We start from the raw sequence: 24,213 nt of genomic DNA on the forward strand, positions 1-24,213 counted from the left end.
ACGATACCATTAACGCCTGTCTCCACCAGACTATGAGTCACCCATCTTTGCCCAACATGCTCCTAGAACATAGTAGGTCCTCAATTATTTGTTGGGTGACAGAAATAAGTAGTAGAAAAACTGAGTTAGCCCACAGAAGCTGGGGTGACTACTCCCCGTGGAACGTGAGGGCCACACAGCCACCGAAGCCTGAGTTCACTTTAGGGACAGACCCTGGGGCTTCCTCCCAGTCCCAGCCTCTTTCCTGTCCTTTGCCAGGGTACTACCTGCGAACATATTTCTTCTCCAGGTGGATGTTCTTGTAGCCAGCGCCTGCCTCGGGGTCCTGGCCCACACTCAGGCTGGGGCCCAGCATGGCCTCAGCCTGCCTTCGCAGGAAGTTGAGCAGGTCGCCGTAGCAACAGTACTCAGTGATGACCAGAACAGGGCCTAGAGCAGCCAAAAGAGTGGGGTAAGTGCACTCCTTATCCTCCCCACCCCCGTGTGAACAGACATGGGGTAGGGCAACAGGACACCCTGGAATGGGGATTCAAGAGCCCTGAGTTCTAATCCTGACTGACTGTGAGCAGCTTTTTCTGCTTCCTGTGCCTCAGTAACCCCATCTGTCTAAAGCAGAGGAATCTCAAAAAACCGTAGTAGAATTCCTTCTTCAAAGGATATCTGTGACAGTTCCGTAGAGGTCAAGGCCCTGGGGCACCTCTGTGGACCCTGTGGTGAATGTCCAAGTGTCTTTGGGTGGGATCTTCCCTCCGGACCCCCGGAATCAGACTCCCTGCAGCAGGGCCTGGGGACCTGCACTCTTATTCCCCTCTCTGGCTGACTCTGATACCCACCAAAGTCTGGGAGCCACTGATCAGAGCTCCCAGAACTATCTATCATTCGTAAACAGCTTCTGACCCATCCAGGCACCTGGTGTGGGGATTTGAGGAATGCTGAGATAGATAGGGATCCTTCCAGAACTTGGGGGAGATGGGAAGATGGGGTGGGGTGGCCATGGGCCCCGATGCCTGCCAGGACCCCTCACCTCCGTGGGTACAGGCTCCCAGAAGGTTGACTATGTTCTCGTGTTGGCCCAGGTGACTCATGATCTTCAGTTCTGACATGAGGGCCTCCTTCTCATCTGCATGAGCAGTGGCTGGGAGATGGAGCCACAGGTCCCATAGATGGGGAAGGGCAGGACATACAGAGCCACACGGACAGATGGGAGACACCCAGGAGAGCAAGCAGGGCGTACCCAGGGCCCCAGAGTGACCAGTGACCGAAAGAGGGAAGAGGAGAAATGCGGGCACACAGATAGGAGTTAGGGAGGGAGAGAGGAGAGATGGCCTGTCACTGAGCTGCTCTCGAGTGGCAGGCAGCCAAGCTGTGGCCAGGCCGTGGCCCAGGGTGGCCTCTGTGCACCCTAGCCTCTTTGGGGCTCCAAAGAGCCCCTCCACACCCAGGAGCTAAGGGGAGGCTGGGGCTCACTCAAGAAGCCAAGAGTCCTTGCCCTCAATCCCAGGCCCTGTCCCCCAGGCTGTCATAGGCCAAAAATGTGTCTCTCATGGCAGGGCAGCCCCTCCCCAAGGTACATGGGCTCCTACCCGCTCCCCCAGATTCCCAAAGCCCCTGCCCCTTACTCACACTTCAGCATCTTCACAGCCACCTTCAGGACGGCATCTTCCTTGCCCAGACCAAAGGCTGTGGCCTCTACCACCTTCCCGAAGGCACCGGCTCCAAGAGTCTTACCTGCCACACACACACACACACATGTACACACACACACACACACACAGTCTCCTTAGGTCCCCGCCGACAAAGGGCTCATAGGCTCCTGCAATGTATGCGTGATGGGTGCCAAGACCTCATCTCACCAAACTGCAGGTTGTTTCGGGGGAACTCCCACTTCTCATTGTAGGGCAGCTGGGTGGGGTCGATGAAGGTGTAGCTGTTGCCCTCGTAGCTCTCGATGATCTTCCAGCGCACCTGGTACTTGGGCTTCTGCAGAGGAAGAGGGGGGAAAGTCAACCAGGCCTGCAGGCAGATGTGGGATCTCATCCCTTACCCCCAAGAGCAGGGGGTGTGGACAGTCCCAAGGCATGGTGGGAGGAGGCAGGGGTGGCCTGAGATGTGGTGAGAGGGCCCGGGTCATCCCATGTCCAAGGCACTGAGAGCCCCGTCCTTGACTGGTTTGGCCTCACCATGTGACCTGCCTTTCTCTAAGCCTTGGTTTTCCCCACCTGTGTACTGAAAGATGTGATCAGGGTCACCTCTGAGAGCCTTGACAGCTTTGATAACTTGGTAATTCTTGAGCCAGGAGGGTGGGAGGACCTTGAGGTATGTCCGTCCGTCCATGCATCCATCCCCCCATCCTCCCATCCAAATAGTGTCTGGGTTTATTTTTAATTGTGGCAAGATGCATACAACAGAAAATTTATCATCTCAAATTTCTCATTCTCATTATTTGAGTGTACATTTCAGTAATGTTCATTCCCATTGTTATGCAACCAGTCTCCAGAATTCTTTTCACCTTGCACAACTAAAACTCCTTACTCATTAAGCAGCTCCCCTTTCCTACCTCCCCTGAGCCCCGGGCCACGTATCCCTTGAATCTGCCTACTCTAGGTACCTCATTTAGTTGGAATCACACAGTATGTGTCCTTTTGTGACTGGCTTATTTCACTTAGTATAATGTCTTCAAGGCTCCCCCGTATGTCAGAATTTCCTGCCTTTCTAAGGCTGAATAACATTTCCAGACAAATATTTCACCAAACTCCTATTTGTGCCAGACGCCACGGATTCAGAATTAAAGAAGAGAAAGCCCTGCCCCCGTGGCGTTTGCATTCAGGGGGCTAAGACAGGCATTCAACTCAAATTAAATAGATAAATAGATAAATAGATAAATAGATAAATAGACAAATAAATAAATAAATAAAGAGAGGACATTTTCAACTAGTGCCGTGAAGAAAATAAAGCAAAGTGATGGAACAGAGAGAGCCAAGTGCAACTGAAGGTGTAGGGCAGGGAAGGCCTGAGGAAGAACCAGACAGGTGACTGGCAGACGAAGCACTTTGCAGGTAAAGTCAATAGCAGATGCATTGGCCTGCAGGTGGGCAAAGTCCTGGCAAGTCCGAGGGACTGGCCGGTGCCCGTGTGGCTGGAGGGAGGTGAGGGCTGTTCCAGAGACAGGAAGGTCTTGAGCTCTGGGATGAGCGGATTCCCTCCTAGCTGCAATGAGAAGCCCTCGAGGGCTTGACGCAGGTCTTTACACAGACTTTGCACTGCGTTTGTTTTAAGCTAGAGGGAGAGGGAGAGGGCAGAGCCAGATCTAGGAGGAGGAGTGACTGCCTCTCTCTTTCCTGCCCAGGGTGGCAGCTGCTTGGGGGCATCATGCCAGGGGGTGGTGCCCAGGAGAAGTGCTGATGGAAGATGGGCTTTAGGTGGAAAGTGGAAGCTGGGCTTGGGCGGTGGAGGACACTGAGGCCTTGGGTCAGCAGTCCACCTCTTTCCGGTCAGCCCTAGGCGACAAGGACCAGCTGGGCTGTGCTTAGCCGCTGGACTCCTTCTCGGGTCACCCAGCCCAGGGGAGCTAAAGGGTATGTGAGTGGGTGTTGGGGAGGAAGGCAGCCTGTGGCTGCAAGTTGCATCAGGTTAAGAGAAAAGACTCCAGATAGCTGTAAGGGAGAGCTTCCAGATGGTAGTTTAGGAGACGAGACTGCAGTTAGACATAAGGAAGAACTTCCAGGTTCTGATTCAGGAGAGAGACTATAGCTAAACTTAACATCCATGCTGTGACTTGGGAGGAGAGTCTGAAACGGGACAAAAGGAGGAACCTCCTGAGGTACAGAGGATTCAGGCCCTGCGTGTGGGTGCCTCCCCAAACCAAAACATGGAGAGAAAGCCGGGAAGGGATTCTTTGACCTCCCCTGGCCACTTCCGTCCCCAGGGGGCTTCTGTGGCCAAAGCTGTTTTTCCTCCTCACCACTTCTCCTTCTTCTGGCCCATGCAGCTGGGCCTGAGTCAGCCCCCTCCCCAGAGCTGCTCTCCCTTCCCCACCCCCAGCCAGGCAGGGGATACTGGGGAAAGGGAGGGGGATCACAGGAGGAAGAGGTTGTCTGGCTGGATCTCACAGATCTCTGGATCCCAGACTCTACCAGGAGGAAGACACAGCTCTCTCTCCGCCACACCTCAGGCATCCCTATCCCTTCCTCTGCTTCTGTGCCACCTTGGCTCCCCAGGGCTTCTATGTAGAGGGTCTCCTCGGAGGGAGAGCCCTTACAGGGAAGGTGGGATGGGCCGCCTCAACCAGGTTTGCTAACGGGAGTAGTTCCAAAGAGAGTAGGGAGTGCTCCTTGAGCACCCCTGTAAGCTGCGTTGAGCCAAGCTGAACACTCAGTGTGCTCCATATTTCTTATTCCTTGCGGTGGGCCCAAGCCAGGCTCACCCCCACTGCCCCTCGGCGGCGACTGAGATAGGCAGGGAGACATCAAAGTCCTGTGGCCCTCCCTGTCTAGGCCTGCTGTTTCTGGGCTGGTGGATGGTCTCTGTCTTAGGAAGGTAGTGACCTCAACATGTCCCACTGGAAACCTTAGAGACCCTCCTGTCCGGCCCCAATAGGCCTCCAGTCCCCAGAGGTCGGTTCTGACTCCAGAATCCCAGCTTGCACTCCTCCCTACCTCATCCTTTCCTCTTTGAGTCCCTCCTACCAGCCTGCTGACTCCTGACCTTTCCTCCTCCCCCTTTGGCCCCCCTGTGGTCTGGCTGGGGCCAGAAAGGCGATGACTCAGCCCTGAGGCAGAAACAGCCCTTCCCCCCACCCCCAGCTAGAGCCACCCCTTAGTCCAGGCTGAATTCTCAGTGCAGAGGCAAATCTCAGAACCCCATGGGGCAAAGCAGAGGGGAATTGGGTGGAAGGCCCTGAGGCAAAGCCAAGGCCATCTTGACCCCTCAAGGTCTTGTCTCACGGGATGCCCTCCTTTTCTTGGCCTTGGATGGGCTCAGGGGGCAGCTGAGTTTCCTGGATGGGAAATGAGGTGTTTCCACATTCCAAAAATGGTTCCATGGAGAGAAGATAAGGTGCCCTCAAACCAACACTGGCCAAGGGCGCTGGACAGCTCAAGGTAGAAAGGGCTGGAGAGGGAACTGGACCCTTCTCTGGAATCTCAGCAGGGGTGTCATGGGCTGAGGAGGCAGCTCTGTGGGGCACTGGGAGCAGTTTTCAGCTCCATATAAGGAAGAAGTTGGCAATAATCAGAGCTGCTCAGAGAAGGAACAGGCAGCCACAAGAGTGAGTTAAGTCCTGTCCATAGAGGTGGGCGAGCAGGGCCTGCTGTGTGTGTAGTCAAGGAGATGCCCAACCTCAGACACCCCTCCAGTCCCAAGATGCGTGAGCTAACTCAGGTTCCCCAGTCAGCTTCCTCCTGGGACGAGGGCGGGCAGCCTCCGTCCTGAGCTCTGTCTGTGCCCAGCACCGTGCTAAGTCCCCTACCTACATTCTGTTGTTGAATCCTCACCACAGCCTGGTAGGGTGGCCACCATTATTAACCCCATTTCACATTGGAGAAACAGAGACAGAGACACTCCCAACTTCCCCAGAGTTGTAATAGCTGGAGACTGGCAGAGACAGGACCCACATCTATCCAACTCCCAACCCCAGACTCTCAGGAGGCTCTTGGAATGTCAAAGGAAGAAGACATTACCATGGTACAGGTGGGGAAACTGAGGACCAGAGTGGGCAGTGAGTCAGCCAAGATCTCATGGCAAAACAGTTTTGGAGCTGGACGCAGATCCCTGAAGTCTTAACCTGAGGCCTTCATTTGCTGGGTGCTGGCATGAGCATGAGAGCTGACCCCATGGCCCCCAGGGTACCCCAATATCCTGTCCACACTGCCTACTCCAAGCCCTCTTCTCATACTAAAACCCCTGAGGTGGGGAAGAGAAGGCAGCAGAGGAGGCCCACCAGGTGGTTATTCACCCCTAAATCACATTGCTCCCTTGTTCAAACCCACGGATGGCTCTGAGCCTACAGGATGGGGTCCAACTTCTTGGACCCCTCAACCTGCCCCACCTGCCTCCTCCCTCTTCCAGGGACCAGTATTTTCAGAACTCGCCTTTGTCTTTCCCCCCTCCCTCCCCTTTGCACACATTACCCTTCCCTGGAGATACCCTTTCCCTGAGCCTTGTCTCCTCCTGCCGCACACCCCCCACCCCCATTCTCCAAGGTCTGTCCCACCCATGCCAACCACCTCCTCCAAGCAGGCTCCCTTCCTCACCAACAGAAGAGATCCTTCTACCTCTGACCTCCCACAGGCCTCAGTATCTATTGCAGCAGCCACCATCTTTTGTGTAGGAAGGCAGCTAGACAAGGTGGCAGAGGCCTCGGGCTGGCATGTGGGAGGCACCTGGGACCCTCGGGCAGATTCTTCAACCTTGCCAACCCCCAGTTTCCTTACTGTAAAATGCTGGCTGCTACACTCCCTGCTTCCAGGTTGTTGCGAGGGAAAGATAAGATGATTCAGTGTTTCACATGATGGTTAAAAAACATGTTTTTTTTTTAAAACCCAGCCTCTGCCACTGACTGGCTGTAGACTAGAGGACTGTCTAAACCTCTCAGAACCTCAGCTTCCAACTCTGTAAGATTGGGTTAGTGATGCTATCTACATGCTGCCATTGTTGAGGGCATTAAGCTCTGTAATCCATACCCTGTCTTTTCCGGTTATTTGACTTGCAGCCATCTCTTGCTTTAGACGGTCAACCCTACGAGGCAAGAGCCTCAGAGGCTCTGAGTTTGGGCTCACTTGGCACCAAGCCACTCACGTTCGCATACAGTTGGCGCCCGCTGAAGAGCGGCTGGCTGAATGGGTGACAGAACGACTGGGTGTGCGGGGGCTAAAGGTTAGATCCTTGCAACCCGGTGACACTCCCCCAGGCCACCAGGGGCCTGGCTCCCCACCCCGCCACCCTGCCCAGGCTCACCTGCTTATACTTGTACAAAAGCAGCAAGAGCAGCAGCAGCAACAAGGCCATGATGGACATGCAAGTGAGCAGCACGGGCGTGAAGAGCAGCTCGTCGGGGAGCTGCGTGTGGGCTCCTGGAAGGGGAGAGCAGAGGAGGGAGCTGGCAGAGGGGGCCTTCAGGACCCTCCGCCACCACTGAGAGCAGGCCACTGCACTGCCTGGAGCACAGTAGGTGCTCAGTAAATTCCTGTTGACTGAACAGTCTTCTCCCCCAGAAGCCCCAGACCCTCGCAAAGCCTTCCTGTAGACCCTCCCCCAGCCAGGGGCGGGGAGGACGGCCTCTCCAGTTCTGCTCATGCCTCGCCCCAAACCCTGCCCGAAGTCACAGCGTCTGTGGCTGGGGAACCCCTCAGGTCGTGCAGTACCCACTCCTGCCAGTGCAAGGAGCCTCTGCAGCAGGCTGGCTTAGTACTGGCTGTGGCTTCCACACGCGCACGCACGCGCGCGCACACACACACACACACACACACACACACACACTAGTGATGGGTGTTCAGCTCCTACGCCTTTGGGCAGCTCAGACAGACAGACCTGGAGGTTAGACTGAACTCTGCCTTCCCAGCATTTCCCTGCTGCTTCCTCGAGGGCCCTTTGGAACCACACAGCCCTTCTAAGGGTCTGAAAGCCTGGCTCGTGGCCACTGGCTCTCTTCTTCCCAGACCAATAACCTTAGTTCTTTCAATGCGTTTGAAGGACGTAACTTCCATTTTCCACATCAACACCAGCGTGGTTCTGAGGCCAGATCTCACCTCTGCCACTTAGGAGGTGTGTGACATTGAACGTGTGTGACTTCTCCCTAAGCCTCAGGTTCATCATCTCCCAAGTGGGAAGGAAAATAGTGCCAACCTCCTGGGGTCATGTGAGCTCGCTGAGATAATGACTGTAAGGTGCTTAGCACAATGCCTGGCACAGGGTAAGCATTCAGTGAAATGTCAGTATGGTCTTTTTAATATATGACCACCAGCAGTGAGACAGAGCAGCCACGGGCAGCTGCACGCGGAATCTGGCCCTGGTCGCAGTTGCCCCAAGGCACCTGAGGGGCCACCTCTGAGCCAGTCCGAGGCTCCAACTCTGTCCGTCTGCCCAGAGGGTCTCGCCGGGGCTTGCCACACAGTGGTGCTGAAACCTGGCTGTAGGAAGTCGGAAGGTGCTGTGGGTCTCTAAGGCTCTGGGCCTCTCAGACCCAGACACCTGGAGCCTTTGTGCGACACAGAGAAAGGCACCCCTTCCTCTAAACGGACACAGCCTGCGTCTGTGCCCAGTGCTGGCCATCAGCCCCACCCTCCGACAGTGGCCCTGAATGGACGGGGCTGTGTCTCTGGAGGGAGAAGAGTCAAAAAGGGATGGAGAAGGCTGTCAAGGCTGGCCCTGGGGTGGGGATGGACTGTGTTCACTTGTTGCCTGTCTCTGTCACCAGGCTCTAAGCCCCATGGAGGCACTGCTCACCCGAGTGAGTGCTGGGCACATAGCAGATGCCAAATATCCATACTTGTGAATTAGTGAGTGAGTTGGAAGATGAGCGGAGGGGCCAGATGAGGCCACGCTCCAGGCTGCTTTCTTTCTGGGCCTCACAGCTTGCTGCCCTTTGCCCTTCTCCTCCCTGTGTCTAGTCCCATGCGGTCCAGACTCCTCCACCTGGCCTCTTCAGGAGACCTTTGGTCAGGAGGCACCTGGAATCAGACCCCAAGAGGTGGAACACGATGGGGCTGGGATCTACTCCACTCTGGCACTCTGGCCCTGGCCTCCAGGGGGCTGGGGCAGTTTCCCGAGCCCACCTCCCACCATGGGCTGGGAGGGGCAAAGGCTCACCTATAGAGATGGGCCAGAAGGTCTGGGAGCTGTTCCCCACGCTGTTGAAGGCTCTACACTCATATGTCCTGTTGTGTTCCAAGGTCCCGATGGCCAGCAGGCTATGGACGATCACCTCACGGAAGGGCACTTGGCTCAGGACCTCAGAGTGTGAGTCCTCTAGGACCAGCCCTGCAGACTCATCACACCTGGCAAGAGCAGAGTGTGGCTTAGAGCTTTGGGATGCCCAGCCCCCCTTGGCTCCGCAGCCCGGGGTGAAGAAGGTAAGCAGAGCCACTTACCTATCGGTGTGGCTCCTGCACTGCAGCCACGTCACACTGGGCTGGGGGTACCCGGAGGCTTCACAGAGCAGTGTGTCTGAGCCATTGATGAGAGTCATCGTGACCCTTACCTCCGGGGGGTCTGAGGAGAAAGAGAGGAGCGGTAGAGGGAGGGATCAGCCCCAGAGGCCCCAACTCCCCTGTGTGACCACCCTGCACTGAGCTGCTATCCCTCCATCACCCCCACCTGCAAGCCCCAGGGACCTTAGTGCCCAGCCCCCGCTCCATCACTCACATCGCAGGGTGAGCTCAAAGGTCAGGGCATTCTGGCCTCCAGCGTTTCGGGCCAAGAAGGAGTAGCGACCGGCCTCCGAGCGCTTCAGGCGAGGCAGGGAGAGGGTCGAGGTGTACCTGCACGAAAGGGGCAGGCTGTCTGGCATGAACCCCAGTCCTGGTATGGCCCCTGCAGGACAGTGGGCTCAGACAACCTCCCTAAAGGGCTTTGTTTTATTTTTCGTAAAGCGTCCAGGGCACAAAGGCCTTGGCTGAGCCAGGTCCCCAGGCTGAGTGCCGTTGAGACATGGGAAAACCAACCCAATTCCCTTAATTTCTTCTCTCGTTTATGAAGTGGTTTTGTTCTGAGGTTTAGTAGAAATGATGTCTGTGAGGTGCCGACCCTGGAAGGCACATTAGCTGCTATCTCTAAAGCACCAGCCCTGCCAGGAGGGACCGTGAGAGGGACGAGAGGCAGGATGTAGCCATGGGGCTACAGCAACCAGGGCTCAAGTCCTGGGGCTGTTATTTCTTAGCTGTGTGATCTTAGAGAAGTACTCGCCCTCTCTGACCCTCCGTTTCCTTTTCTGTGAGGGCAACACTGATGGTAATTAATGCACAGATTTGGCCTGAGGATTAAAGGGACATGTATTCAGGGTGCTTGACACAGAGCCCGAGTCATTGTAGGTACGCAGTTTAATGGTGCCCTTTGCTGCAGAAAAAAACCTGGAAGCAAATGAGAAGAATGTCAGTTATCCTCAGCTGATTCCAGGTAATTTTTTGTTTTATTCTTTTCTTAAGCCCTATTTTGGCATTTGTCCGCAATGGACATGCATAATTTAGATAATAAATAAGTTGTTTAAAAATACGTTATAGCATCTAATTATAAATCATACTAGACTAAAACCCATGGTATGCAAAGGGCAATCTCTTGCAGCCAGAACTTTGGTGTCCAGAACCCCTGTACTCATCTGCTTGGTAAGCTGAAAGAATTTAACTTCTTTTTGCCGGACTCAAAGTCACCGTTATGAACATATCCATCACATGAGCTAAGTTTGGTGGCTGTTTGGTGCCCCGGGTTATCTGCCCTGTGCTGGATGGCCCCACGCTACTGCGTTTTGGGGGAGCTCCATGGATTCTTTCCACAATGTCCCTGTTGCTTATGGACCAGTGTTTCACTTGTCCCTGGACTGTCCCCCTCCCAGGGGTCTATAGGCTCCAGATTCAGAACTTCTGCTTTAGACAAGGGGAGGCTCGAAATCCTGACCAGAATGGATGAGAAGGAAACTGAGAAGAGAAAAAGGACAAGGAAACATTTTTGTTCTGTTGAACATTTCGTTCTGTGCTGATTCTGACAACTGGAAAGCAGGAGTCCAGGATTTAATGAGGTCTGGGCTTCAGCAGCTAGAAAGAGAACCCCAGAGAGTTCTGGAGTTGGAAGACGGCTGAAGGATTATCTACCCCAGGGGATGGTAAAAACATTTCCTTGCCTGAGTCAGTTATAATAAAAATACTGTTTGGGACTGAGTCAAGAAAGACTCCGAGGCTGCATTTGGACCCTGAGGGAAAGAGTTCAAAAATGGATTAGAATTAGAGATATCTATCAAGAGTGTGGGAGGGGAAGCGGTTGCACGCACAGCGCATGCTTGCTGTCCTTGAACGCTGGACTCTCGTTCAAACAGAAGCGGGTGAAGCAGCTATCGTCTTAACACGTGCCATGGTGTTTCTCCCGTGGAGGAGACTCTCTTGTGTAGAAGTCTATGCTGGTGAGGCCACTTTGGATGGGAAAGTAACACCCTGAGGACGTAAGGAGACAGGAAAAAGGGACTTCTAACATGTTGTGTTTGCGGGAGAAGCAAGAGTCTGGAAATGGAGAGATGGGAGAAAAGAGGAGATACAGTGAGATGGCACTTTGTGAGAAGAGTTTTGAGCCTGTGGACAAGAATAGCTAGTGAGAAATTCTCAGAAGTGGGCCACCACAGGCCTTTCAAGAACTTTTGATGTATACGTGATCATGTGATGTGAATTCTCTCTACCCCCCAAACCCATGTATGTGGCAGAGTCCCTGTGCAGTCCTTATTACGAGTGTGTTTAGTAGAAATCATGGAGCAGTGGTCTTCTGTATTTGGATCGGCCGCAAAAGAAGAGAATGAGATTAAGAGTTCTTGAGTGAGCAGGAGAGTACACACCCCCAAGAAATGGTAGAGCTCTTGAGGAGGGCATTGGATCTCCCAAGGATGTGGGACAGAGGGGCAAGCCAATTTGATTTCAATCTCAAACACAGATGATCGATATTGAGGTTCTAAGATCAGGGAAAGTGAGACAGAGAAAGGGGAAGGGGTTTACTCAAGGTCACCAGCAAGGTTGAGACGTGACCCAGTCAGTGTCCTGCCTCCTGGCGGAAGCATTCCCCTTCTGGATGTGGGGCTCTCCAGATGGGAGCTGATAGGTGGTACCTGTATGTGTCCTTGATGGTGACAAAATCGAGCTTGTCCTGGTAGTCAGAGAAGGGTCCCAGATAGGTCCAGTTAAAACTTTCTAGGCCTGGGTAGGCCTCCACCTTGACTTGGAGATCAACCTTCTCACCCACAGTCACCTCCTGGAGGAGACTCTGCTCAGAGGTCAAGTTCAAGTAGGCACTCTCTGGAAAGCGTAACACATAAAGATCTGGCATTAGTGGGAAGATGTCTCAGTTGGTTTGTTCACTGGTGATCTACCCATTCATTCAGCCATTCAGTTGGACCCTTCCTGAGTGCCTACTATGTGCCAGGCACATAGCCCCCACCTCTAACCAAAACTTTCCCTCTGACATCTTCCTTCTTACCACTGCCCCATAGAAGCCCAAACTCTTCTCTTCACTGAGTCCCTGGGAGAACCTGGGCAAATGTCTATTCTCCTTGCTACCTCTGCCTCCTTATTTGTATAACAAAGAGATTGACGATATTTGTGTTGTTGTAACTTTTTGAAACTTTTTCAGTAGCAAAAACATAAAAATCTGCTGTTTTTTTCAGATGCCCTCACCTATTTCCCCTTCTCCTGGTAATAGTTCAGGCAGTGAGGCTTCCACATCCAGCTCTAAGCGGGCATGTGACTCAGGCCAGCCAGTCAAGGTGATGCCCCCTTTACACCAGTGAGTGGTTTGGGGTAGGCACTTGTGCCCATGGGTCCATGACACTTATTTCCATGAGTTTTGTTGGAGCTCTGAGAAAGGAGAAGCCCTAATTCCACTCGGGTTGTCAAGCCTGATGCTGCTAGGGGTCCCACAAGAAAAATGTACAGCTGAGAGTTGAGAGACAACTAGAAGCAACTAGATCCAATTTACCCGAAGCTCATATCCATGGGCTTTTTAGCTATAAGGCTGATGAAAATCCCCCTGTGATTAGGCCAGCTTAAGTTGGTTTCTGTTACCTGTGCCTGAAAGAGTCCTGACTAGTTTCTTCTAATTAAATCTTGCGTGAATTAAAATCAAGTTGCCGTGGTTGAATCTCAGGCAGAGGAGCTATGGCAAGAATCCCCATGTACTCAGCTTCTCCATGCCTCTAATGGAAGCCCCTGAAATGCTTTCTTGAATCTCCCAAGACTTTGCAAAAAGCTCTGGACTAGATGAAATACAGGGGCTCCTCTCCTTACTCAGCTCCGTGAAATCTAATATTCACTCTTCTACCCTGTGATGTACCTGCTCCAAAGCCCCTATGGGTCCCATCACCTCCACTATACAGATATGCGTTTAAGTCTCTCTTCAATCAATTCTCCTCCTCAGGCCCATCTAGCTGTCTCCCCTCTTCCTACACACACACACACACACACACACACACACACACACTCACACACACAATGCTCCACCCCACCCATCTGGGTCTCCTAACATCCCATGAACACACCACACCGCAGTCATTCCAGCCAAGCTTGGAGGATTTGTTCAAGCCACTTTCTCCACCAGGAACACTGTCCTCTTCCTTTTTTTTATTTAGATCCTTCTCATCCTTCAAGGCTCCTCCCCATCAGGGGGTCTCCACCCACCACTCCAGGCCACAGGGAGCTCTCCCTCCTCTGGACTCCTGCCACCCTTCTAGACGACACATTCATGACGTACCACATCAACACTGCTTTGCGCATCTGCTTCTCCCTTCGGTTGGTCATCTTTTCTATCCAACTAATCTGTGAGCTTCCTGGGTGAGGCTTTTGTCTTCTCTCTCCTACAGAGAACATCTATCTATCCATCCTGCATCCATCCTCTCACCTCCTTCAGCACCACCCTTATCAAGCCACCGTAACCCCTAGCTTCGGTGACTGCAGTAGCCTCCTAACTGCCCACCCCCCCTCCATTTCCACCCTCAACAAAGTGGGTGAGAGTAAGTGTCACATTCCTTTACTCAAACCCACCAATGGGCACCCCATCTTTCTCAAGGGGAAAAGCCCAAGTCCTTACATTGGCTTACCGAGCCGAGCCCTGTGGAATCTGCCACCTTGCCCCCTCCCTCTTTGACTTCACCTTGTGCCACTCTTCCTCCCAAACTCTGTGCCAGCCACACCGGCTGACCTGTGCCTTGCGCGTGGTGAGCACAGTCCTGCCTTAAGGACAGTGCTTGCCGTCTGCCTGGAGCTCTGTTCTGCAGGATATCTGCATGGCTTACCCCTTCCCCAACTTCAAGTCATTGCTCAAGTGTCAGCTTCCCAGTGAGACCTTCCTTGATGACTACCCAATTTAAAATTATTTTTTAACATTTATTCATTTTTGAGAGACAGAGATAGAGCATGAGTCGGGGAGAGGAAGAGACAGAGGGAGACACAGAATCCGAAGCAGCCTCCAGGCTCCGAGCTGTCAGCACAGAGCCCGACACGGGGCTCAAACCCACAAACTGTGAGATCATGACCTGAGCCAAAGCCGGACACTTAACCGACTGAGCCGCCCAGGTGCCCCTTTTTTTATTATTATTTTTCACGTTTATTCATTTTTGAGAGAGCGCAAGTGGGGGAGGGGCAGAGAGAGAGGGGGTGACCACCTGATTTTAAATAGCAACCCTATAGAATTGATTTGGTTTTCAGGATTTATTTTGCTCATTGCTGTCTTTTCCCAACTAAAGCACAAACTTCATGTGGGCAAGGGTCTCTGTGTCTTTGCAACTGTATCCTCAGCATCCAGAACACTGTCTGACCAGAAGTGTTCATGGACACAAACGTTTATTGAGTGACTACTATAGACGTACACTAGAAAACACATAGGATTAGAACTCTTAACTGGGGAACAATTCTTTGTGCTCCTCTCCTCCTTTACCCCCCACAGCTCCCAGCACAGAGTGGGGTCCACAGCAGAGGTCGTGTCTACTGTGCATCTAGCCTAGTGCAGGTGCCATCATGGTGGTGACTGTCATGCTTCTCTCCCCTCCATCCCTCGTTTAATACACGAGTCATGGCCAGACCCAAATGACTCAGCCTGTCTTGACCTTTGCTTCTCCAGCCTCTGATCTCCCATCCAGTGCACAAGGCGTCAGACTGGCCTTGTCAGATAACATCTCCTGTGCACACTTAGGCAGCATTTACTCTGTACCAGGGTATATATACAGATTCACTTAATTCTCACAACAAACCTCTGAGGCAGTTCCTGCTCATACCGTTAGTATCCCATTTTGCAGTGGAGCAAGCTGCTGGTTGTTAGCAGGGTCAGCTTGGAGTGCTGCCTGGGAGTGTGGACTCCCGGCCGCCATGAAGCACCCCACCACGCAGCCTGATCCCGCCATTCTCCTCTAAAGCTCTCAATGACTTCCAACCGGATATGATGCAAACTACCCACCCATTTTACTGGCTGGATACTGCCTCCATCTCTGCGCCTCCTTGGCCACTTGTCACACACCTCCACATCCCTGCCATTGTCAACTTCTTTTGATGCCTGAAATGCCCTCCGCTCCCTTTCCCTTTGGGCCTGACATAGGCGGTGTGGTTCCTCTTCCTTTCCCACCCTTCTACCTAGCTAACCTACCTCCATTCTTTTGGGCCTAGCTTAGGCCACACTGTCCAAGCCAGGATTGGGGGACCCCCTTGGTGTTCCCAGGACACCCCGTACTTCCTGCCTGATCACACTGGGTGAGCATTGTCTGCTCCTGTGTCCATCTGACGTGAGTGTTGCAGGCATGAAGGAATGAATGAGGGAGTGAGCCGCAAAGTAGGTCCCTCCTGGACACCGATCACAAAACAAAATGCAGTAATGCGCTGTAGGAGCTCCAGGGAGGAAGCGAGGGATTCTGGGGGAGGATCTGGGAAGGACTCCAGAGGTGTGGCTCCCTAGCCAGGCCCAAGATAAGGGAAATCTAGCGCAGGTGTTCTTAACAGCGTCTCCTCATTCTCCACCATCAGCCCCCTCCTTCCCAATCCCCTTATACACCCCCTCACCTCAGGATCCCCGTCAACCCTCCCCCATCACCCTAATGCTCACCTACCACCTGGAAGACCATGGAGGCGGAGTGGTTGCCCCAGGCATTGGTGGCCGTGCAGGAGTAGTTGCCAGCATCTTGGAAGCTCACGTGATCGAGGTTGAGGGTCAGGACTTTTTGGTAACGGTTATCATGGAAGTCGGATTGTTGAGAGATTGTGAGCTGTAGCCAGAAGGAATAGAAATGCTATACCAGGGTTGTTGAGGGATTAGAAAACTCTAGGTTCAAATCCTCAGCCTTTAAAGATTACTATCTGCTTTTTCTTGGGCAAGGGACTGAACTCTGAGCCTCAGTTTCTTCATCTGTAAAATGGCACTAACACTGGCCCCTGCTCCTAGGGTTGTAGTGAAGAACAATGAACTATTACACGTAAATGGGGGTAGAGTTGTGCTTGGCACAATATAGGCACAGTGAGACAGGAAGGGGCTCTTAGATGCAGCCCCAAACCATTCCCTTTTACTCCCTCTGCTTCCCTCTCACCTTTATATTCCTGGGCTTCAAGGTGGCCTAGGAACCCCTTGCTAAGTCAGAAATGAACTGACCTCTGACTCTTGTCAACAGGCTGGGGCAAAGGTCATGGGTCAAGGGGGTAAAGTACCACCTCCCTTCCCCTACAAGATTCAATGACATGAGCCTGAATCCTGGTCCTGAATCAGCTGTTGATGAGCAACGGGTGCACTCCCCTCTCTGGGCCTGGCCCATGCCCTCAGTCTAGAGAGCCAGCTCCCAACCAGGCTGGGCTCGGTCCTGCCAGGCCTGGTGTGCTGGCAGGGTGGGCACACTTCACCCTGCTGTCTCCCCAGGGACTGACCTTGGTGTCTCCATGACGGAGGGAGACGTCAAAGTTAACATCAATGTTGCTGGCTGAGCACACGATCTGGGCAGCCTCTCCTTGAATCCGCACCAGCTCTGCAGGCTCCAACGTCAAGGTCGCAGGTCCGGAGATGTCTGAGGCCAAGGGAAGCAACCCATGAACACCCAGGCCTGAGCCTTTGCTCTGCTCAGGGCCAGGCTACTGGCTGGGGCCCCCACCATGCTCCCATCCCAAATCCTGGGGGTGGGGGATCAGCCTTGAGGCCCCAGAGAGCAAATCCTGTCTTTTGTACAGACTCTCTGAAGTCCACTTCCCTTCATCACCTCACCTCTCCCCAGTGTCACCCCGTTTTCTGCTTTGGATTCCTGCAACAGCCACTTGGAAGGCCCCCACTCCCCCTCTGACCCCTGTACAACCCAGATGCCTCACAGCAGCCCAAGTGAGCTCTTAAGAATGTAGATTGCGTCACGTCTGTGTCCTGGGCCAGTATCGGGCGGCTTCCCACTACTCTCGGGATACAAGCCCGGGCCCATTACTGACCGCTGAGCGCCTGCCGCCTGGTGCTCACCACCCTGCAGCCGCACCGGCCTTCCCACCTCACACACTGTACACTCGCCCGCCCTCCTGGAGCTTTCCCTTCAACGCTGCGAGTGGGTGGCCGCTCTCTTCCTTCAGATCTTTCGCTCAGAGAAGCCGTCTGTGACCAGTCAGCTGAATTCACCTCACCCCACCCCACACACATCCAGCTTTCTCCGGCTTGGTTTCTTGTTCATCCCAGTTGAAACGTTATTTGCTCTCTAGTCTGTTTCTCCTGGAAAGATGTCAAATCCCCAAAGGTGACATCCCCAGCGGCCAGGACAGTGCCTGATATAGAGCAGGTGTTGAATTAAAGTTCATGGCTATTGCTGTCATTGGAAGAAGATCGAATCCAGTTTCGCAAGGTCCAGAGACACTAAGGGACTCATCCAAGGTCACCAGGCTCCAGGGCTCTGCCAGATGGAGTGCAGGGAAAGAGACCTAAGGACTTCCTCTGTCCACATAGTGGGGTTCTGTGACTTCCTGAACAGGTTTCATGGCCTTAAAACCCCAGGGCTTTGGGCCAACCATGCCACTCTTACCCTGGCCCTCATTGCAGGGACCTGATTCCTGTCTCAAGCCCAGGTGTCGAGCCTGTTACTCACACCAGTCGTTCCAGAAACCAGAATCCAGTCCATCAGCCTAGCCAGGGCAAGGGGGAAAGGAGTGAAATTTCACCACACCAGTGTCACCCCCACAGTGAGAGCCTTCCTGTGTGCCCACGCCCACCTCCCCAGCACTCAGCTCCCCACCCTTCCTGCATGTGCCCAGCACCTGGCACCAGGCCGGCACCGAGTGGGAAATCCATGTCTGAGGGTGTGGGGCCGCTTTGGGCCCTCCTTCTGTTCCTGGAACATTCAGGGCCTGTTCCCACCTCATGGCTTTGTACCTGCTGTTTCCTCTGCCAAGGCACAGCTTCGCACAGCCACCTGCTCCCCATCATTCATAGTTCAGCTCGAATAAAATGGCACCCTCTCAGAGAGCCTCCCCTCCCACACACACCCTCTCCTCCATCACCTTGTGAGACCATCTGCATAGCGTGTCTCATGAGCTGAGGTCACTTCCCAGCAGGTGCCCCATGGGCGACCATGGTACAATTGGAAGGAAGAAGCCCAAGAAGGGGGCACCCCGTTACTCTCCATCATGCCCGGGCCCTGTCGCAGCTCGTACATCTGCCGGCTCTCTGGCCCTCCCGGCCCCACGCACCTTTCTGCACTTTAAGCCAGATGCCCATCGATGTTACCGTCCTGCCGTCTACTTGCGCGCTGCATTGGTAGACGTGATTCTCAATGAACTTGGCCTTGTGGATGGTGAAGCCATGCCAGGGCGAGAAGGAATAGTTGGTTTGGCGCAAGACGGGCCGGCCACGCACCCGCACCAGTGAGACGCCTGCCTCCAATGCTGGGTCAGTAAGCAGGCAGGGCAGCAACGCATCCTGACCTTCCAACACTGTCACTTCCTGGGCCAGCACCTTCCAAGGCCGAGCAGGGTCTGGGGCAGAGGGGATACAGGGTTACAACTGTCCTCCCTCCACCAGGCCGAGTGGTCCCTGAACCCTGGGGACAGGGAGGCTCAGAGAAGCTGATCGTTTGCCTGAGGTCACACAATACCAGAGAAGCTCAGCCGGTGCTTTAGAGTGGGGACACTGGAGCCAGGTTCAGCCCTATTACTTGATGCTGTGCGACTGTGGGCAAATGACTCAACCCCACCAGCCTCTGGAAAATGGCTGTAATCATGGAGCCTACCTCACAGGGTTATTATGAGGACTACATCAAACTGGAAGGACTGCACAGGTTTTTGTTAATGGCAGGCACTCAGTACACGTGGAACTGGCTTCTTATGGCTGTGAATATTAGGGCCCAGCCCTCCCACCCATTCCCAGTGGGACCTGTTGGGCCAGGCCTCTTGGGGGTGGGTTCAGAGTCCTCACCTTTGACATAGAGGTGGATGGTGGCATTGCCCCCCTGGGGGTTTCCAGGCTCAGTGCAGTGATAGGTCCCCGTGTTTTGGAAGGTGGCATTATTCGTGGTCAGGATGCTGCTGGGGGGATCGAGGTCCAGGTTCCAGTGCGGGGAGATGGGGCCGTCCCATTCCACACTGCCGTTGCCCACACATCGCAGGGTCACTGTTGTGCCTGGCTCCACGACCAGCTCAGGGCCGCTGGGCTGTATCACTGGGACCCCTTGAGCTGGGGTTGGGGGGTGGCAAATAGACAGAAGTGAGGCCTGAGGAGACGCTTCCTGGTCTGATGATCCTGGCCTCTGAGATGGGGAGTGCCCTGGCAGGGGTGGTGCGAGTGCTAGCATTCAGCTGTGATTTGGAATCACCTTACACAAGTCCCTGTCCCCTCTGTCATGTGCTCAGCCCCCCCCCCCCCACCTCAAACCTGCTTGGGGATGGCTTGATGTCCAGCAGCCCCCTCCTCTGAGAAATGGAGACTGGGAGCTTTCTCAGCTTCTAGTCACCTGCTGTCCCACGGGGTCTCCCCCAGACTCCTGCCTCAGTCTTCCCAGCCTCCCCAGGGGTTGACCCCTTCGGCCCCATGGACAAAGCGGGCCGTATCCCTTGTGCCAAGCCCAGGACCTGGCTCCAAGCAGGGGACTCAAACAAGCAAAGGAAAAGACAAACGGATGGAATGTTCATGGCAAAGTCCTCCGACTTAATCTATATGGGAAAGAAGAAAAGGGTCATAGGATCTCAGCCCAGCAGTGTTAGAAGGGTTCTGAGAGTCTTCTGTCATGCCCGCTCCCACCATTGGACATCTGGTCTGCAGCACAGGGGGATGGTTCAGAGGCTCTGTGCCTCAGTTGCCCCGCCTATAAAATGGAGGCAGTACTTTGTACCCATTTATTGGGATGCCGGGAAGTTTAAATGCATGGAAAGCCTTTGGGACCTCACCTGTCACCAAATAAATAGTAAGGATTGGTCAGCAGTCCAGCCCAGCACCCCAGCACTGCTCTGTTTACTAGGAAGCCAATCTCTTTTAAGGAAAATTTGCTTGAAGGAGAAAAGAGAACTTGCAGCCCATATCAGGCCCTCCGGGAAGAAGGCCCTCTGCCTCTGCAGTGTCAGCATTTTTCCAGGGCTGAAAATAGGGGCAAAGGAGGGAAGTGAGAGCTGATTCAAGGCCTTGGGGGGGCTGCCAGGCGCCCCTGAGCCTGTGTGGGCGGAAGCACATTGCTGGCGTCCAGCCCGGCCCCCGGTTTCCGCTCAGCCTGCAGCCCTTCCCCCCACGGACGCTCTCACTTCTGTTTCCTGGCCCTCCTGGCTACTGTCCCCTCTCCAGGGGCGAGACCCCCAGGAGAGGGAGTGCCGCCTGCCGCACACTGGAACATTCTGGGTTGCAGGGCCTGGCTCTCCCACTGACCAACTGGGTGCTCCCCATGAATCTGACCCCTCTACTCTAGTGACAGGGACAGGGACAGGGACACTCCTCCCCCCAGGGAATTGGCTGAATTCAGGGTGTCTCACTGTCCTGCATGAAAGTCCCTCACATGGTTATTTCCACCCCATCCCCACCACAGACTTCAGAATTGGAAAGATCTTCTCTGTCAAATTATTTCAGGATGACTCAAGTTCTGTTTTGATTTTATACCCATCAGAGGCGCGGGTTGCCTCTCTGCCTGAGCCTCTGATCAGCATGAAGAATTGAGCGAACTGGTGAATTCTGCCAAGCCCAACACCCGGGGGTATTTTATCCCTCCTGGGCCATGTGACCACCAGGGAGAGGGGCAGGTGCCATTTCTGGCAGGGTATCCCCAAATCCCAACAGAGCTGGTGCTGCCCCATTCCAGCCACAGCAGTGCGGCGACCCCCACCCCGGGGTTTTACTGCAGGTGAGAGCTTGGACTATGGGGTCACACCCCCTTGGTCTGAAACTTGGTTCTCCCTGATGCTGGGTGGGTCACTTATCTTCTCTGACCCTCAGCTACTGTTCCATCCAATGGGATTAGTCCGTTTCCACCTCTGAGGTCTTGGGAGGATTCGATGAGGTAATACACAGTCCTTGTCTCAGTCAACTGCTGGTGGCCTGGACTACTGCTTCAGTGGAGACATTTCTAACCCCCCTTCTGGTCCTGACACTCTATATCTAACGTTTTGAACCTTTAAAGGTCACAGTCTGTGACCGTACCATCGGCGATCTCGGATTCTGTGATTCTTGCTGTGGTCCCCTTCTGCACCCGCCTGGTCTCATAGGCACCTTCTCCCTTCCCCTCCCCTGCCCTGTCTCTCTAGTGGCTGTCTCGGCTTCCTGGAAATGTGGTCAGAGAAATGTGTCCTGTTTTGTCTTGTCCTGTTGTCCTGGATATTCATGCAGAGCAAGGCTGACACCCTCAACTTCTGTCCCTAACTTCCCCCTGCTGGCTTGGCCAGTGGGGAGAGCCTGCTCAGGCCAGTCCTCCTTGGGCTGGGGGCTGGGGCTTGGCAGACACTGACCAAGGTCCCCTTCTGTGCCTGTCTCTCATCTCAGCTCCCAGGGTGTCCCCCAACTTCCATTCCTCTCCCTCAACCCACACACACATGGCACTCCAAGGCCTGGCACGTAGCCCCCTCATCAGACCGGGATCTTAAGGAGCCTCTAACCATCTCTAGGGTGTTCAGAGCCTGGCCCTTGACTCCCTCACAGCAGCCCTCACCCGCCACTCACTCATGACTGGTCTGTTGGGCTAAAAGCTGAGGCTTCCAGCTTGCTGCCTCCCATCTTTTCCTTCTTCTGGGTCTGGAGGCTGGACAACCTCCCCACCCCCAACAGGGTTCCACGGACAAATTCTTGGCATGAAGACAGGACAAGGCAGTGAAATAAAACCCATGGAAATTTCTAGAGAGAGGGGAATAGTTTTATCTTAATTGGGATGGTGGGTACACAAACGTATATGTTTGTCAAACCTCATCAGGCTGTATATTTAAGAATCTGTACATTCTACTACAAGTAATTTACATCTCAATTAAAAAAAAACAAAAACAACCAGACACACTCAAGCCCAGAGACGTTGGGCCAGAAAAAGACCTTCAGTGGGGTGAGCCATCTCCTCATCGGGGACTAGACGTACCTCCTCCCCAGGATCCTGCAGCCCCAGAACTGTGAGGAGGCCAGAGCTGATGCTGCCTTCCCACCCTACTCCAGCCCTATCCTGGCCCAAGATACCTCCAAATAAGCATGTGATCAAATAGAACTGTAGCTACAAGCCAGGCCGCCAGTCCCTCGCCTCCAGTTAGGCACCCTCCTGGGAAGGAGATTCTTACCAGTGTGGCTCTACCAGTGAGTTGGAGGCAAGGTAGCAGCCTATGTCTGGGAGGGTTCTGGCCAGGGAGTCCCTCACTGCCCTCCCCCACCCAGGCCCTCCCTCATCTCCTCCCAAATTCACCTCACCTGAGCCCTGGGCCAGAGAGGGTAACCTCTTATCTCTCCTTCCAGCCCCTTCCCCAAGCCTCTGGAGGAATGACCCTCCCCCCTCTGGCCTTTCCAAGTTGGGTCCTGCCTACTCTCATGGCTCATGGGCTGGCAGAATTGGCAGAGCCATCAGGAGCTCTCTAGGGCCTCCCTACTAGGCATAGGTCTGGACCAGCAGCTTTGGCCTCTCCTAGGAGCTTGTTAGAAGTGCAGAATCTCACGTTGTACCTGGGACCCACTGAGTCAGGATATGCATTGTGACAAGATCCCCAGGTAATCTGTATGCATAGCAAAGTTTGAAAAGCATCGTTTTAGTCTAGTTCACCACTGCCCCCAACACCTGCCTTTGGATAGATGAGGACACAGCAGCCCTGAGAGCATCAGGGGCTTGTTCAGGACACATGGTGAGCCAACATCTTAGCTGGAATGGATCCACAGCCCTGGCTGGGCTGGTTCCACCCCACCCATACCCTCTTTTCCTCCGCTGCCTTTCCAAAGCAGATACCTGCAAACCTGTAGTCCAGGCTGGGAGAGATGCAGGCACAGAGTGGGGACACCCGTGAGGAGCAGGGGTTTACAGAGTCCTTGCACAGGGGCCGCCTGTGTCACTCATTTCTGCCCCCCCCCCCCAACCCCCAGAGTCCCTGGTCTTACCATGCCAAGCTGTGGCCACCAGCAGGACCAGCAGAGCCCTTGGGCCCATGGCCTCAGTGGGGAGGCAGCAGGATGATGCAAGGCAGAGGGGTGGGCAAGGCCCTGGAGTCTCAGCGCTAGCTCCGTAGTGACCAGGACCACTGGGCATACGTTCCTCTCTGCTGTACTGGCTGTTTCTCTTGTTTTCCTCTTCCTCCTCCTCCTCCTTGGGCTGATCCCCTTCTTCCCCTTTTAGCTAGGCAAGGCAACCACAGAGTTTGGAAATCTTGGGTCTTTAGAAGAAAACAAAGCCATGACCCCCAGGGGGAGGGGTTGGAGTCTAGGACAGGGCCAGTCTGAGCCTGGGGGAGCTGGTTAAGTTTAGGGCCCTTCTGAAACCACCTTCCAAGTATCCTGGCAGAAGAGACATGCCCGAGGTCAAGCAGACAGTCAGTAGCACAAAGGGAGGGGTCTCCAGAGTGGCCAGGCAGCTCTGGCTTAGCCAGAAGGAAAGTTAGGTTGGTCTGGGAGAGCTTCATGATAGAAGCAGGAAACTTCTATTTACAGGACACTCCCCAGCTGAGCCCTTTACATTCACTGATTCCTCTGGTTCCTGTAGAACCTTTATGTGATGGGTATTGCCATTCCCATTTTGCAAATGGAAAGACTGAGGCTCGGAGAGATCAAGCATCTTAAACTTCTCCATAGTTACATGGCTACCGAATGGCAGAGGTGGGATTTTGATCTAGGCAGCCTGGTTGTAGAACTCCCTTTACGTTGCTTAATTATTTGTTTGTTTATTTGTTTATTTTTACAAAGAGTCGAATTGTGTTGCTATATTTCTTCAGAAAAATAACATTCCTCTGCCCCTTTCTTTCCTGGAGTCAATTGCTTTTACTCCTTTTAATTGATTCCTGTAGTATTTTCCTTCTTATTTCTAAGTAACATGGTTCTAGAGTTAATTCTTGAAAGTAAAAAAATTCCAATACAACATTGATCCAGGAAAGTGATCATTCTTTCCATGTACTCGGG

At 53.8% G+C, this 24,213-nt stretch overlaps 1 protein-coding gene across 1 annotated transcript in view; it reads right to left on the bottom strand.

The window, feature by feature from the left end:
• Positions 1 to 23,418, bottom strand: part of CSF1R (colony stimulating factor 1 receptor) — a 29,681-nt gene extending 6,263 nt beyond the window's left edge. Inside the window, exons 1-14 of the mRNA XM_058719963.1 lie at positions 23,203 to 23,418; positions 19,087 to 19,344; positions 18,363 to 18,647; positions 16,578 to 16,714; positions 15,769 to 15,928; positions 11,795 to 11,981; positions 9,361 to 9,476; positions 9,087 to 9,207; positions 8,806 to 8,993; positions 6,955 to 7,070; positions 1,854 to 1,980; positions 1,624 to 1,728; positions 1,025 to 1,135; positions 267 to 429 (exon numbers count right to left, since the gene is read on the bottom strand). Coding sequence (XP_058575946.1) covers positions 267 to 429; positions 1,025 to 1,135; positions 1,624 to 1,728; positions 1,854 to 1,980; positions 6,955 to 7,070; positions 8,806 to 8,993; positions 9,087 to 9,207; positions 9,361 to 9,476; positions 11,795 to 11,981; positions 15,769 to 15,928; positions 16,578 to 16,714; positions 18,363 to 18,647; positions 19,087 to 19,344; positions 23,203 to 23,350 — 2,222 coding nt within the window. The 5' untranslated portion in view covers positions 23,351 to 23,418. The remainder of the gene's footprint in view (positions 1 to 266; positions 430 to 1,024; positions 1,136 to 1,623; positions 1,729 to 1,853; positions 1,981 to 6,954; positions 7,071 to 8,805; positions 8,994 to 9,086; positions 9,208 to 9,360; positions 9,477 to 11,794; positions 11,982 to 15,768; positions 15,929 to 16,577; positions 16,715 to 18,362; positions 18,648 to 19,086; positions 19,345 to 23,202) is intronic.
• Between the last annotated feature and the right edge of the window lie 795 nt (positions 23,419 to 24,213).

Source organism: Neofelis nebulosa, chromosome 1, assembly GCF_028018385.1.
Source record: "Neofelis nebulosa isolate mNeoNeb1 chromosome 1, mNeoNeb1.pri, whole genome shotgun sequence".
NCBI classification, from domain to species: Eukaryota; Metazoa; Chordata; class Mammalia; order Carnivora; family Felidae; genus Neofelis; species Neofelis nebulosa.